This window comes from Bison bison, unplaced genomic scaffold (assembly GCF_000754665.1).
Source record: "Bison bison bison isolate TAMUID 2011002044 unplaced genomic scaffold, Bison_UMD1.0 scf7180017864252, whole genome shotgun sequence".
Classification (NCBI taxonomy): Eukaryota; Metazoa; Chordata; class Mammalia; order Artiodactyla; family Bovidae; genus Bison; species Bison bison.
The window spans coordinates 2,143,475-2,159,643 of NW_011494824.1; the positions used below are offsets into that span (position 1 = coordinate 2,143,475).

The window sequence follows — 16,169 nt, forward strand, 5'->3', positions numbered from 1 at the left end:
AGACGATACTGTTCAAATGATCTGTACTTGTCCTCAAGAGGCTTAGAAACTTCCTGAGACAGAGGGCATTCCCACATAAAATCCACAGCAGTGGAGGTGAGTATGGTGGCCAAGTGTCAAAAAGAGGAATGCTCAGAGTGACTCGGAGATGGCTGGGGTAGCTGTGGGCTGAAATCCTAAGATAGGCTGGTGTGGAGGTAGATCAGGAGCAGCTCGCGAAGGGTAAGGATGAGTTGGTTTGATGGGTGGGAGCAGGATGATGCAAGCAGGTAATGGCAGGGCTACGTGGGCACCAGCTTGGTGTGTTCTAGGCGCAGGGGGAAACTGACCTGGCCAGGTCCCACTGCAGAGCAGAGGGTTTCAGCTGACCGCAGAGCTTACACTGTGGTTGTGAGATGTCCCATAGATGCCGGCCAGCCTGGACGACCCGGATGGATGGGAAGAACCGTCTCCTGGTGCTCCCTGGGACTTGGCCACTGTGGCTGCCATGGCCCCAGGTGCAAATCCAGCCCCAGAGGAGGGGCGTCTTGTTTGTATTGGTCTTTACAACCCAGGAACGGCCTCATCTGGAACAGGAAGAACATTTTTGGCTATGGCAAACATTTATTGATCACCTGCTGTTTGCCGGCCATGATAGTGGATACTTTATGTATGTTACCTAATACAGTCCTCGGAATAAGTCATAGCAGCCCTATGAATTAAGTGTCATTATCACCACGCCTAACAGTTGCTGTGAGGATCAGATGAAGGTGAGTTACATGAGCCATCCATAAAGCACAGAGGGTAAGGCTAGGCTATCCCGGGGAAGGCTCAGAGGACAGAAGGCCCTACCTTGAGGAATATTTTTCTTCAGCTCTAATGAGGCAGTTTAGTAGCATGAAGTGAATAGGATTTACATTGTTTTATTTTTTCACTTTTATTGAATTTCTATTTTTTAATAGTATGTGTATGTATAAGTGTATAGCATTTGACATGGAGCATGTCACCCAAAAAAAGAGCTTACCTATGCAAAAAAAAAAAAATAGAGGGAGACTCAAGCCAGGCCTTGTGTGCCCTCATCCCAGCAGGGGGAGCAGACCCTGTCAGCGGGGAGGACCAGGCTGCCCGCTGCTGTCCCTACTGATGTAGCTGTGGCTGTAACACGTGACACAGCATTGGACGCTAAAGTTCTTAGTTTTGGAGACAGACAGGAACCATTTAGATCTTGGCTTTGCCACCAATTAGCTAGGGATTTTACTCAAGTCACTAAAATTCTCTATGCTTTGGTTTTCACATATGTAAAATTAAAATTATAGTACCTACTTTATAGGATTATGGTGAGGCTTAAATGATTACATAATGTAGTAAATGAATAATATACACTAACACATAATTCCCTATTAACACATAGTTACATTGACTATAATGTATGTATGTATAAGTGTATAGCCTTTGACATGGAGCATGCACCCCCAAAAAAGGGTTTATCAAATGTAGCTGGTGTTATTGTGGCACCTCTAGCTGCCATGCAGGTCAGCGGGTGGTGCGCTGATATCTTTGTCGCAGGGTCTTCACGAGACACAAGGCCTGCTCTGGCCACAAATTGGGGTCTTCTGCATGCAAAACAGAGGTAGACCTGGGTTTCTCTGCTGACAACCACATGGGGGGATTGTCTTTGAGGTGAGACTGACCCCACAAACCTTTATAGGCAAGCAGTGGATGTCTGCTCCTGAGCACCCCAAGCTCAGGACTTTAGGTCAAGGTACAATTCCACAGCACCTCTTCAGAGCACTCAGAAGCCCCCCCGGTGTCTGCGCGCCACTCCCCCTCTGTGGGGCCTCCCCCTAAGTGTGGAGTGAGAGTCGCTCAGTTGTGTCCGACTCTGTGCAACCCCATGGACTGTACAGTCCGTGGAATTCTCCAGGCCAGAATACTGAAGTGGATAGCCTTTCCCTTCTCCAGGGGATCTACCCAACCCAGGGACCCAACCCAGGTCTCCCGCATCATAGACAGATTCTTTACCAGCTGAGCTACCAGGGAAGCCCTCCTAAGTGTGAAAGCGGTGCTCTAATAGTGTAATTAGAGCCCTGAATATGAGCCTAGGAATCTGAGCTAGAGCCCAGGCATTAAACCACTATTGACCTATAAAATTAGAAGCTTGAACTACAATATATTGTCATTAACTGAAAGATTAAAGGGCTTCACTGGTGGCTCAGATGGTAAAGAGTCTGTCTGCAATGCAGGAGATCCAGGTTCAACCCCTGGGTTGGGAAGATCCCCTGGAAGAAGAAATGGCAACCCACTTCAGTATTCTTGCCTAGAGAATCCCGTGGACAATAGAGCCTCATGGGCTACAGTCCACAGGGTCACAAAGAGTCAGACTGAAGTGACTGAGCACAAGAGATGATGAAATACTAATAGCCCCAAGTGATGAATCTGATTTGGTCAAGTTGCCATCTTTAAATGCATTTCTCTTTCTCTGCTCCTTCATTTTGACACGTTGTTTTCTCAGCACATTCTCTTTCCCTGTGGGAAAAAAAAGGCCTGATTCTGTTATGTAGTGGGAGTCTTTCTTTGTCTTTGAACCTCTGCTGTTTTGATACCTGTAAATTTTCAGTTGTGTTTATGGGGCTGTTTCTGTGCCTTACTTTCCAAAAGTCTAGCCTCGGAAAATAATAGAGGAAAATTACATTACTGGTATTGTCAGTGTGAAGTACAGCTTGTGTCAAAGTATATGGTCACTAAGAGTCCAAATGGATGACATGTTAGTAGAATGCTCAGTTTTATTAAAGACTGAGAACAGTGATGTAAGTTGATGAGAATTCTTGGTCCTCGATAACGGTATTTCAGGTATAACCTTGCATACGCACCAGAGTCCTTCCATTTCTTGAGGGAAAGGCTGGAAGTAGGCCTGGCATATGTTTGCAGAGAGCACACTTTTAGGTCTAGTCACTGGAGGCAGTGAATTGTCAGCTATTTTTAAGCTGAAGCCTTTTCTTGAGAATTTTGGGAAGCATATGAATTATACACCCCAAAAGTTCTCATTTACTGCATAAAAGTTAAGTATGCTTTTAACAAGTGAATAATGTTGAATTTTTTTTTTTCTGTAGGTAAAACTGTATTACAGTTCATTATTTTGCAGTTTGCAGAAAGCAATTTGCAGAAAGCAGTTCCTTCCATTGGGGTTTTTGTCATCTAGAAACTTAGTTTAGTTTTTCTTTTTTTGCTTGCTTTAGTGTTCACCTTATTTTTACTCTTCATGTAACCACACAGATACTGTAAATGTTCTTTGTGTGCATTTTTGTATTTTTGTAGTCTTAAGTCCAATGAAATAGGAAACTCTGCGCACTCACAAATCGGCATTTAAAATGTCTTTTATTGTTTTGATGGGCACTACAAAGTGTACAGTCAATGCATGTTCCTACGAATTTGAAAATTCGTCTCACAATCCTTTATGCCCTTAACCACTAACAGTCACCTTCTGTCTGATCTCTAAACTGAGGGAAAGATTATCACAAAATATAATTTTCCCATAAAAACTATGTTTAAGGACAAAAATAATGGAGCCATTATTTTAAACTTATAAATGACCTCTTGAATATATTCTTAGCCTTCTTTCTTTTTTTCTTTTTTGATGTGGCCAACCAGAAATAATATGCCCTGTCATATGGAATACCTTGCCTTCTCAGTATGAATTTAATTGACTTTCATGCTGTTTAGATGCCTTGAGATTTTATTATTTCATTCATTCAACCACAGGATGTGCAAAGCATGGAGCCTTGCCCCACAGACCCTGGGAAGACTTGGGCCTGGCATTATTACTAGAAACTTAGAGAAGGGAGAGGACAAGCCCCTTCTCTACTGCATATGGTACTTAGTAAGTGCTTATGGAATTAACATTTGTATACAAGTGAGCTCTCTAAAGTGCCATAATAAAAATACAAAAAAAGATTTTTGAAGGTTCAGATGAGGAAAATGAACTTCTGGATAGAGAGTCAGGGAAGAGTGGCCCTTTGAGGACTTCGAGAGATGGAAAGAATTAAGGCAAACATGTTAGAAATAGCTTTCCAGTGAGGGGCAGGGGCAGAATGAGGAGAAGTGTAAATTATAGCAAGGGGAGGGGCTCAGCCTGTGCTTACATCCCATGCATGTTTTCTGGTAGATAAAGTTAGTGTCAGTCCTGGATGCTAATCGAAATCTTTATAATTTATTCCAAAGCAGTGAATGGTCAATGGAGGTTTCTGAACTGGGAGATTTAAGTGATATATTCAAACTGGCATTTGGGGAAGATTAATCATGGCAGCCCACTCCAGTATTCTTGCCTGGGAAATCCCGTGGACAGAGGAGTGTGGCAGGCTACAGTTCCTGAGATCACAAAAGAGTCAGACGTGACTTAGTGACTAAACAACAACAAATCTAGCAGTGGCCTGAGAAGTGGAGGACAGGCTGGCAGTGATGAGATTGGTTAGAAGGCAGAGGTGGGCCTGGATAACAGATGTACTGAGAGATACTATGCACATAGAGTCTGCTGATGAGGCAGCCATCAGCCTGAGAGCTGAAGGAGGCAGAAGAATTAAAAATGACACCAGATACTAAAAACAGATCTTAGCTGCTCCCGCCCCTGTGCACCCTTGCCCCCTGTTCCATCCTCAACCTTCAAGTCATCTAGAGTAGAAACCTCTTAGAAGTAGGGAAGATGGGTATTTTAAGAGCTTGAAGTACCAGTCGGGCAGATGTATCAGTTACCATGAAGAGAGTAGTCTTTTCTCCTGCAATGACACTTTTTTTAAAAAAAGCTAGAGTGTATGTAATGCTTTCTTTTGAAGCATTGTTTTTTAGAAGCTCAAAAATGGAGCTGGAGAATAGAGCTCTATGCATATGTTACCTCAAGAATGTATCTTTTCACAAATGGCTTTTCTTGTTCTCTAAGATAATTTCACCATTGTAAGGTAAGCAGTAGAGTGATCTGTGATTTTTGACATGAGAAAATAAAGGAATGGATCTAGGCAACTATTCAAGCTACCGAGGCACAAAGCTATGAGATAGACAAAGTATAAGGCATCATTGTTGCTGTAATAGTAGTTTGCATGGTGAATTATAAGGATAATATTGCTTGGAGCAAAGCAAATGGTAAAAATCACAAAAGTGAGGAGACTCGCCTTAATGTACCACAACCACCTACGATCTTTTGCATTAAGCGTCCAAATGATGGCTGTGTAGCAGTAGATAATGACCAGAAATGGGATTAAGAATCCAAAGAATGCCAAGGAGATGAAGTAGTAGAGCTGGAAGGGCGACGAGGACTCGCATGTGTTGTGGACATCGTGGCAGGTGGTGATGTCTTGCTGGACAAGATAGTACTCCTGCTTCAGAATGAAAAACGGCAGCATGTATAAGAAAACCGTTGTCCACACCAGTCCACATGTGAGCAAGGCGTAGGTGCGCTTGGGCAGTCCCCGGTAAGTGAAAGGATGAACAGTGGCTAAGTAGCGGTTGATACTGATGCAGGCGAGGAGCAGAATGGAGCAATACATGTTGCCATAGAAGATGACTGTGGTGGCCCGGCACATGACCTCGCCAAATACCCAGTTGTTCCCATTGAGATGGTAAGCTATTCTAAAGGGCAGTGTAACACAAAACAGAAAGTCTGCAATGGCCAGGTTGGTGTAGAAGATGGTCATACGGATGGTTCTGGTCCTGAAGAGCATCCACAGGGTCACCGCATTGGCCGGCATACCTACTGCAAACACCAGGATGTAGATGGCGGGTATCAATTTGGTACTTAAAGGGCTGCTCAGGTACCCCATGGTAGCATTATTCACATGGAGATTTGAATCAAGTTCTTCAGGGCACTTGATTTTTACAGTTTTGGTGGTTCCTGTCCAGCCTTCTATGGCAGAAAGGGGGAACTCTTCAAAAGAATTTTGGGGAGCTCCACGGAAGGTCTTAATAGACAAGGTTGGCTTTGCCAAGTTGTCTGCATCATATTCCATGCCTGTAATTGAAAAGAAGTATTAACATATGATTCATCACTGAGGGATAGCTATTGTTCAGGAGACAATAAAACTAGATTTCTTATGCTACATAATTTCTGTAATGGTAGAATTTAGGATCCTTTTTATTTTAAACAGTCATTATAGATCAGGTAATCAACAGGAAAGCATTTAATATATATCATATGCCCCAGCAGCATGCTAACCCATGCAGAACCCAAACTAGATGACAACTCTTTGTATGTAAGGAAATATAATACTATAAGAGGAAACAAAATAGCACTTGAAACCATTATAGGCTAATGTCATATTGATTATAAACTGTATAGGCATTCAGACAGTATTTAATAGATTTAGGTGTTGGGGCAAAATGTCAAGGAAAAGATGAACATGAACAAAGATGAAGCAAGGTACATAAAGAGGTGGAATTTAATAGAAGAATAAGAATCTGGTAGGTGATGAATGGCCACAGGCATTGTGTAGGCTGACGTGGCATCTGGGAATATCAGATAAGTTGATTTAGCAAATGTTTATTGCATGTTTATATGCCAGTAAAGCACAGTTTTAAATCAATACCATTCCTGTCTTCAATTCTCACACTAATGGAGAAGATGCACAAAAGCACATTCTTATGCAAACAAGGTACATCTGGCAGGTGAAGTTGAAAGAGTAGGTTACAGCCAAATCTCTGAAGGGCCCCTAAACTGTCCTAAGAAATCACGTGCCCATTCACAGATGCTGAGGTTGTATGCAGACAAAACTGTGGACAGAGGGATGGCCACTGAGATAGACAGCATCATGGCTCCCCAAAGATTCCATGTGCTAATGCCTGGAACCTGCAAATATGTTACCTTCTGTGGCAAAAGGGACTTTTGTGGATGTGCTTCAGGATTTTGAGATAGAATGAGTACCTTGCATTGGCCAGTGGGCCAGGTGTAATCATAAGACTCCTTATAAAAGGGAGAGGCAAGAGGGCCAAAGTTGGAGATCCTGGAAAAGGCTCTGCTGCCAGCTTTGAAGGTCGGAGAAAGAGCCATGAGCCAAGGAATGCATGCGTTTCAAGAGAGCGACTACAGCAAGAAGACAGGCTCTCTGTTGGAGCCTCCCTGCTGACACCTTGTGACCCTTCAGAAATATAATAAATCCTGTGTTTTAATTTTGTGGCAATTCATTACAGTAGTAATAGAAAACTAATATAACCATGATTTGACTTGTGTTTAAGGTCACTTTGATGACAGTGTAGAGAAAAGGCTAAGAGGATAAGAAGTGAGAGGCAAAGGGATCTGATTTGGAGGCTTTGTTGTTGTTCAGTCGCTAAATCGTGTCCGACTCTCTGCGACACCATGGTCTGCAGCACACCAGGCTCTTCGGTCCTTCACTGTCTCCCCAAGTTTGCTCTGGTTCATGTCCATTGAGTGAGTGATTCTATCTAACCACCTCTCAATCCTCTGCCGCCCTCTTCTCCTCCTGCCCTCAGTCTAATCCAGCTTCCGGATCTTTTCCAGTGAGTCAGCTCTTCGTGTCAGGTGAGCAGAGTATTGGCGCTTCAGCTTCAGCATCAACTCCTCCAATGAATATTCAGGGTTGATTTCTTTTAAGATTGAATGGTTTGATCTCCTTGCAATCCAAGAGATTCTCGAGAGTCTTCTGCACACATGGATACTCAGTTGCTTCAGTTGTGTCTGACTCTCTGCGACGCTATGGACTGTAGCCCACCAGGCTTCTCTGTCCCTGGGATTCTCTAGGCAAGAATACTTGAGTGGGTTGCCATGCCCTCCTCCAGGGATCTTCCCAACCCAGGGATCGAACCCACGTCTCTTATGTCTCCTGTATAGCAGGTGGGTTCTTTACCACTAGCACCACCTGGGAAGCCCCAAGAGTCTCCTCCAGCACCAGAGTTCAAAAGCATCAGTTTTTCAGCGCTAAGCCTTCTTCATGGTCCAACTCTTACATCTGTACATGACTGCTAGAAAAACCATAGCCTTGACTATGTGGACCTTTGTTGACAAAGTGATGTCTTTGCTTTTTAATATGCTGTCTAGATTTGGAGGCTACTGTAATCATTTCAACTCAAGTTGGTGGGTTACAGAGCTGGAGTAATGGCAGTGGAGAGGTGAAGATGAACACATGAGACTCGGTGATGGAGGCTCAAAGGCCCTTAGCATCTGGAGATGGTGCAAGGGAAGCAGGAAGCAAAAATGACTGGGAAGTTTGTCTTCTGGACAACATTGGAGAAGAGGCAGATGGAGCATGGCACAAGGCAGGGGGGCTGAGGGTGCAACACGGGGAGAAGCTAAGATCTCAGTTTTGAATATTCCTGAGTTCAAATTGCTGGTGCAATATTAGAATGAGAATGTGCCGTGACAGGTTAGACTTAAATGTGGAATCCAGAATTTCAGGAGCCCACATGAGACGTATGGGCCTTTTAGTCTGGGTAGAGACAGTACTTTGATTTTGTGTTGAGAAGAAATAATCCAAAGGCAGAATTGAGGGGGAATGCCAGATTTCAAGAGGGGAGGAGACAAAGGAAGAAAAATCAGAAGAGGAAATTGATGATTCAAGAAGTTGGAAATGAAGAAATGAAAAAGAGTGTTAAAACGAATTACGTACTACAAATATTTGTCACCTAGGTGGCACATTGATACTAATAATCTTAATTCTTGAGAGAGCAATTTTAAAAACAAAATAAACCTTAACACTCAAACCTGCTTTTCGTTATGTAATTTTCCGTAAATTAATCCTTGACGTGTAGAGACAGTAGATTCTCTCACATTTCTAACGTTACCTTAAAATGGGCTTTTATGCTGAATATAAACCTAATACTTATATCGATTTAAAATGCCTTACTCTGCCAGTTACCTCTTTTCACATGAGCTCTGAATTCCTACATGTTGAATCCTGGAGGTTGGTTGGTGTTTAGCAACCTGGCTCTCCTTCAAAGCCAGTTTCTATTCCGGCTTTAATCTCTACCAGTTCACCCTCGGGTGAAGTTGAAGTCTCCCTCATAACCTTGAGATCACAAAAACTGAATTCGGGGCGTAAGCAGAGGGTGTCCTTGGAAGAAAGATTAAAGGAAAGAAAAATTGGGGAAGTGGCTCTCTTCGATGCCTGTGTGTAGAGGTGTGCCACTTGAGTACAGCCACTCAAATCCTTCTGCTCACTTGAGCATTTTGGAAAATTCTCGCATCTGACATCACCCGAAGAGAAGGGCCTTTTCAGGCAGGCACAGAGCTGGAAAATGGAGGCTGAAAACATGCTGTACGAGTTACATCCCTTCAAGATATAGTAAGAAAGCCGTTGAAACCCAGTGTGTGTTTGGTTTTGAGAATTCCTGTGATTGAGCAAGACATCATGCCTGAAAACCTGCTCAACAGTGACGCTGTCAACAAGCCTTGATTCCATTTCCATGAGAATTCTGGCTCTGATCCAGCTCAAAGCAGTCTTTTACTCCTTAGAGCCTGGTTTTCCTTAAGAACGAATGCTTGTTAAATTATGCGTGTATTTTTTTTTTCATTTACTTGAGTGTTTTATACAGGTTCATCTGACGTGATGTCCCTGAAATGTGTTTCAACCTGAGAAAAGGCTTTGGAGAGGGACTGACCCACAGGGAAGAGACTTCAGCCACTAAACGGGCGGGGGGGCTCTTCCTCTCCATTTCTCCCCAACCCCTATTGATGAAAGCAAATTCACTGCCTTTCACTTTGCCGCCTTTTATTTTTTTTATAAAACTTTTTAACTGAAGTATAGTTAATATACAGTGTTGTGTCAGTTTCAAGTGTATAGTAAAGTGATTCCATTTTATGCATATCAGTATGTAATATATATATATTCTCTTTCCGATTCTTTTCCCTTAAGGTTATTATAAGATACTGAGTATAGTTGCTTGTGCTATACAGTAGGTCCTTGTTGCTTGTTGTTTACCTGTTTTATATATAACGTATATATGTCAATCTCAAATCCTAATTTATCTCCCCTACCTCATGATCTCCTTACCTTGTCACCCTTTAAATTCCCCCCTTTTCACATCCAGCAAACCCCACCAGCACCTTGAAGGAACCACCTCTGCAAGCTTCTTTTCTTTTGCTCTTCTGCTTGATTTTGGTTCATCCGCTCCCAGAAAGAGCACTCACTCACTGTAACTCCCACACGAGCAACTGCTCTCCACTGATTCTCTCAACACTGTCCTAAGACCACCTCAGCAATTCCAGCTGTCAGTGTAGGTCGCATTCCTTTATAGAGCCTTGGAGTTTTTTGTGTAATTTTTATTTTCCCTGTTCACTGTCATTTACTCCCATCAGCTCTCTGGCTCCTAAAATGTTCCCTGGAGAATGGAACCCCGACAGTAAGGAGGTTGTGGATACCCCTGTCCCAGATTGATCTAGAGCAAGCAGGAAGTTACAGGCTAACATTGTACTGAGTGAAACAGAAAACACATACTTCTTTTGGGAAATACTAATTGATTAGCATCAGTGAGTATTGAAAGCAGACCAACCACTCTGTCTTTCAGGGAGTATTCTTATTTTCCTCATTTCCTGGTATTTCCTCATACCAGGAGCTATTAACGTGGGATTTTTTTAATCTCTTTTTAAAAATGTTAATCTTTGCCATATCCGAGGAAATGCTTAGAAAAAGAAGTTTTAAAGAAAATTGTTTCTTGATTTAATTGTAGAGCTCTCCTGTCTTGACTGTGCCACAAATTTTTAAATACGAGCAGAGAACAGTCTTGGACAAGATGGGAACAGTGAACAAATTACATCTCTTCACGTCCATGATTCCCCCTTTTAATAACTGAGATTCCACTCTGCCTTTGGGGGTGCAGTTTGTGTGAAATGTAAAAGAGATTAGATTCGGTTGACTCTTGGGACACAAAGTAGCAATCCCACCCGACACCATAAGAAAAGAGCTTACCACTTTGACAGGAAGCAGGCGACAGAAGCAGTGCTCCAACGGCTGCAAAGATGACGGCTCTCATCTTGATCAGAGCCGCCTCTCAAATGTGCAAGATTGTGGGGGCGTGGGTTTCACCTCGGCTCCATGTGCCGGCACCCTGGTTCTCTCTGTAGAACGGGGTTCTGCTGTGCTCTGTGGACAGGAAGCCCGCCCGGGTCCTCTGCAGGGAAAGGGTGTGACAGCATTCGTGCATGACTCAGGCTGAGCCTCTGAGTGTGCTCCTTATCCGTGGAGAAAGTTGTGTAACTCCTCCCACTGCTCACAGGCCCTTCTGGGCAGAAGCTGTAGTTCCTACTCCGTGTGTTTATGTGCATGGAATGAACACAGATAAGGGCAGTCCTTAACAGAGGTGAGCTGGAAACAGATGCTTAGCAGCAGTTAAATTTAAATCTGTTCCTTATCTCATTTTTACCCACTTTAAAAATAAGGTTCCAGGGTGCCATTTCTACCTAGTAACTGAGCTGTCAGAAGTTATCCTTTTCCTTTTCCTTTCAGCTATTTCAAATCTTGTTAGATTCATTATGTGATTGTAAACTAAATGAATCACGGAAAGCAAGGTGATTTTTTTTTTTTAAGACATTAAAGTTGTTCTAAGCGCTTGATTACTTTGAAAATTCTCCTTCAGTGTCACATCAGTCTGAATTCGTCATCAGTGCTTGGCCAAAGCTTGGTTTCATTGTGTTTTGTTTTGCCATAGGTCATCATATTCTGAGCCATTCAATAATTCTACAGGGTCAGATAAGTAGGGATCCCCCCAAAAGAACACTATTTGTTTAAACTAAAATCATAGCACATTAAGATACAGAGGACTCCCTTTATCCAACGAGTATTGGTGAGCAGGTTTACAATAAGCTTTTTTTTCTCAACTGTTGTAAAATATACATAGCATAAAATTTGCCATCTTAACCACTGTTAAGTGAACAACTCAGTAATGTTAAGCACATTCATATTATTGTTTCACATATAAGCTTTTATGTGTAGTTATATTCTGGAGGATATAATTTAATATGTAGTTAAAGAAACTGCATTATAACAAAGTTTCGTACAGTTAACAGCACTTAAACACTACAGACAGCCCAATAGCTTGTTGCCTATAAAAATGCAGCAAGAATCAGAAAATGCAAATTTCATGAGACTTAAGGATAAAGAATAAGGTGGGAGGAAACTGATATGTGTGAACTTTTCACATCTTATCACACCAAGAGCTTTACAATCAAAAGTCAGTGTTTAACAGTACTCTTGCCTGGAAAATCCCATGGACGGAGGAGCCTGGTAGGCTGCAGTCCCTGGGGTCGCTAAGAGTCGGACACGACTGAGCGACTTCACTTTCACTTTTCTCTTTCATGCATTGGAGAAGGAAATGGCAACCCACTCCAGTATTCTTGCCTGGAGAATCCCAGGGACAGGGGAGCCTGGTGGGCTGCCGTCTATGGGGTCACACAGAGTCGGACATGACTGAAGCGACTTAGCATGGCATAGCATAGCATACCATGTGTGAAATAGATCTTCACACCAGGTTCGACACATGAGGCAGGGTGCTCAGGGCTGGTGCACTGGGATGACCCTGAGGGATGGGATGGGGAGAGCTGTGGGAGGGGCGTTCAGGATGGGGGACACATGTACACCCATGGCTGATTCATGTCAGTGTATGGCAAAAACCACTACAATATTGTAAAGTAATTAGCCTCCAGTTTAAATAAATAAATTAATTTTTTTTAAAAGTCAGTTCTTAATACTTCAGCCAAATAATATACAATTACCTGGTAACACAGTACAAACTGAGGTAGATTTTAAATTATTTACAATTTTCTAGGAATCCTCTAAATTCAGGAATTTATTACTTGATTTTCAGATGGCCTACTTTCTCTTGACTTAATCCATCTGTAACTCGTATATTGAACCTGGCTTTTTAGCTGGAAGTAGAGACTTGAACAGGCTTCCCTGTTAGCTCATTTGGTAAAGAATCCACCTGCAATGCAGGAGACCCCAGTTCAATTCCCGAGTCAGGAAGATCCCCTGGAGAAGGGATAGGCTACCTGCTCAGTTTTCTTGGTTTCCCTGGTGGCTCAGATGGTAAAGAATCCGCCTGCAATGTGGGAGACCTGGGTTGGGAAGATCCCCTGGAGGAGGCATGGCAACCCACTCTAGTATTCTTGCCTGGAGAATCCCCATGGACAGAGGAGCCTGGCAGGCTACAGTCCATGGGGTCACAAAGAGTCGGACACGACTGAGCGACTAAGCACAGCACAGAGACTTGGCCATCCTATAAATGCCCTGTTTCCAGTCTTCCAGTGATCAATTGAAAAGAAGACCTTACACTGGTAGGCTTCAGTTTTTACTCTTGGCTTTGCCTTTAACTCTAGCAACCCTTTGCTGCAGTGGGTCATGATTTAAACTGTTGACTTAAATTATTTTGATTTGCAAAGTCTCTCGGGTTTAGCTTATAAAACTAATACCTTCAGCTTTGAAGTGGATTGTAACTTTCTTCTCATCTGAATAACAGTTTGTATGGTGCATCTTCTACAGAGGTTAAGTTATGAAGAAATTTGGTAAATACCCTTCAGAGAAAAAAAAAATCTGAAAAAGACAGAAATGAACTTGTGTGGAGCTTAGTTTTTAGGCCGTACCTGGGGGAGTGGTTGGGTTCTCTTTGGCTTAGAAGCAGAGGAAAAATACTTTCTGTTCCCCTGTCCCTTCACCCTCTTCTAGGTCTCAACTTCCCGTCTTGCTTCCTGTTTGAACCTTCCACATCCTTTCTCCCAAAAGATGGAAAATCTTATTAGCTGGTGATTCCCACATGGCAGATCCAACTAGAGGTGATTGTAGAAGCAGGAACCAAGCCTTCATCCATGGTCTTCTTTAATCTGGTGGTTACAGGATGAAATAACAGATATTTTGTCTCATTTTCAGAGCCCTCTCCCATGTACCATCTCTTATTAGGCTCTGAGGGAGATAGAGTTGAAGCCTACCAAAGATGCTGGTGCATGTTATTTCTCCTTCCTGACCCCCATCCTTCTTGAGTCCTAAATGATGGAGCTGCGTCTGCCTGGCTCCAATGAACCACCCTCTGTTCATCACAGTCTTTCTTTAGTCTATCGCACAAGTAGGCAGATATTCCCAGGTTTTTAAAATGAAGTGTCTCATCTTCTCTAAAATATTTAATTTCTACCAATAACAAAATTGTAATCTTAGACAAGTTTATATGAAATGCAGTTGCTATCTGGAAGCCTTCTTTAATTATACTGTATGCTGGCACTGCCTTTGGAGTAAAATCAGAATCATCCCTTAAAGTAAAAATGAGTAAAGGTAACTCGGTACCTTTCTACTGCTGCTTCCACTTCCTTTCTGAAGCTGTCCTTAATGACTTGGTCTTTTCTCCCCCTGCATCTCAACACTCCTAATACAAATTCATCTCTTCTTGGCTATTTCTAAACTTATCTATCGTTAATATTGCTCTGATCACATTGTATCATAGTTTTTTATTTTTCATTATGGCTGATTACAGGATATTAAATGCAGTTTCCTGTGCTATACAGTAGGGCCTTGCTGTTGATCCCGTAATTATAATTTTTGATGCACCTGGCTCTTCTGCTAAACCATTAGCGCCTTGAGGGCCATCACCATGTTTCTATTTGAATACGTTTGTTCTTATTTTTGCCACTGTGTCTGATAAAATCCACACATCATTTTTTCCCACAAATTGAAAGTGTTCTGTGGCCCCCTGAGCCACCTTGGGAGCCGTAGTTGCTGAGTGATTGGGGGAGAGAATATTTGATTGACCAGGGTAGTCAGAGAAGGCTTTTTTGGAAGAGGTGGCATTTAAATTAAGGCCTGAATGATAGGAAAAAACCAACAGCCACACACCTGGGGTAGAGCGATGGGCTCTGAAGGAGGCTGGTGTGAAGGTCAGGAACAGTGAGTAGACAAGGGGGAGATAAAAACAGAGGGATGAGCAGGGCCAGACCCTTAGATGCCCACAGTCTGTGGGAAGGGAGTGTTGTTTCCTTCAAACTGCTGGAGAGAACCTCTGAAGGAGTTTCGCAGGGGAATGATGTGATGAGATGTCCTTTTGGGGAGGGGTCATCGGGTTCTCTGTAGGGGGCCACTGGGGTTGAAGCTGACATGGAAACAACAAAAGCAAATAGGAGATGGATGCAGCTGTCAAGGGAGCGATGATGGAGCGGGGTGGACTGGACTAAAGGGGTGGTTGTGCAGAGGGGAAAAGTGGCCCCATTTGGAGTCTGTGTCATCCGTAGTGTGTACGGTGTGTGGCCATGCTGGGTTGTTGCTAAATAAGAGTTTGTGGAAATTTTAATAAAGTGGCTCCTGAAAAAGCATTGTTGATTCTGTTTCATCGTCATTCACTGTTTTTTTCTTTTATTCTGTGACCACATTCTCAGGACCCTCAAAGTGCTTCCAAAATTCTTTGGCTGGATGAGATACAGCATGCCGTCAACGAGGCCAACAAGGACATAAACAAAGCAAAGCAATGTAAGCCCTCGCCGCCTCCTGCTGCCGCAGCTTCGTGCTTGCGTCTGGCTATCCCCCGAACTTCTGTTTTAATTCCTAATTTTTTTAAAGTGTGCCATTTTTAATTTCTGAAAAGATATGAACTCTCACCTATTTTAATTCTTGAATTCATATTTATACAAAAATAAGGTTGGTCAGTTGCACTGGTTTTTGCAATCAAGTACTATTTCCAGCAAAATCTGAAGTTGTAGCTGAACCAAGTCCAGAAAGCAGAAAATAATTTCTCAACTCTTAAACTTATAGTATAATCAAGTCCTTTTTTATCTTAATCCTTAGGAAGCTAGACCATCCTGCTTTGCATTGTAATAGCATTTTTCAAAGAAACAGAACTATGTATTTTTTTTTCCTATGGAAAAAAAAATTACATATGTAGCCATGCAGTTTTCTCTGGAAAGCAAGTATCTAGTACTGTCTATCTCTACATGCATTTATATGGAAAAATAAAGAGAGATTTCATTTTAGAAATAGGCTCATGTAATTGTGGAAAGGCTGGAAAGTCCAAAATTTGTCAGGCTGTCTGGCAGAGGCCAAGGGACAGCACTTAATCACCAAAGACAAGTGGCTGTGGTTAGTATAATGTTAATAGATAGCAGAATCAAAGCAATAATTAGGAAAATCTGACACAGAGACCTATGGAATTTGCTAATTGGTTGTGGTATTCCTAGAAGCGAAATAGACAGTCTATTGAATTCTTACTCGGTTTGTACAAGTGGAAGA

General features: G+C 42.5%; 2 protein-coding genes across 2 annotated transcripts in view; one reads left to right on the forward strand and one right to left on the reverse strand.

Moving 5' to 3' along the window:
• Positions 1-16,169, forward strand: part of IQGAP2 (IQ motif containing GTPase activating protein 2) — a 330,456-nt gene that overhangs the window by 239,253 nt on the left and 75,034 nt on the right. The window contains exon 14 of the mRNA XM_010847615.1: positions 15,323-15,413. Within this exon, the coding sequence (XP_010845917.1) occupies positions 15,323-15,413 (91 nt within the window). The remainder of the gene's footprint in view (positions 1-15,322; positions 15,414-16,169) is intronic.
• Positions 3,336-12,190, reverse strand: F2RL2 (coagulation factor II (thrombin) receptor-like 2). Its single transcript, XM_010847614.1, has 2 exons — positions 10,881-12,190; positions 3,336-5,974 (listed from the first exon to the last, which is right to left on the reverse strand). Exons 1-2 carry the CDS (start codon positions 10,942-10,944, stop codon positions 4,905-4,907), a joined length of 1,134 nt encoding a protein of 377 aa, XP_010845916.1. The 5' UTR covers positions 10,945-12,190; the 3' UTR covers positions 3,336-4,904.

Bases quoted from the DNA above. Each gene is read 5' to 3' on its own strand.
- F2RL2 (XM_010847614.1), bottom strand. From the start codon at position 10,944: ATGAGAGCCGTCATCTTTGCAGCCGTTGGAGCACTGCTTCTGTCGCCT. The intron at 5,975-10,880 runs GTAAGCTCTTTT...TTTCAATTACAG, and splicing joins GCCTGCTTCCTGTCAAAGTG to GCATGGAATATGATGCAGAC.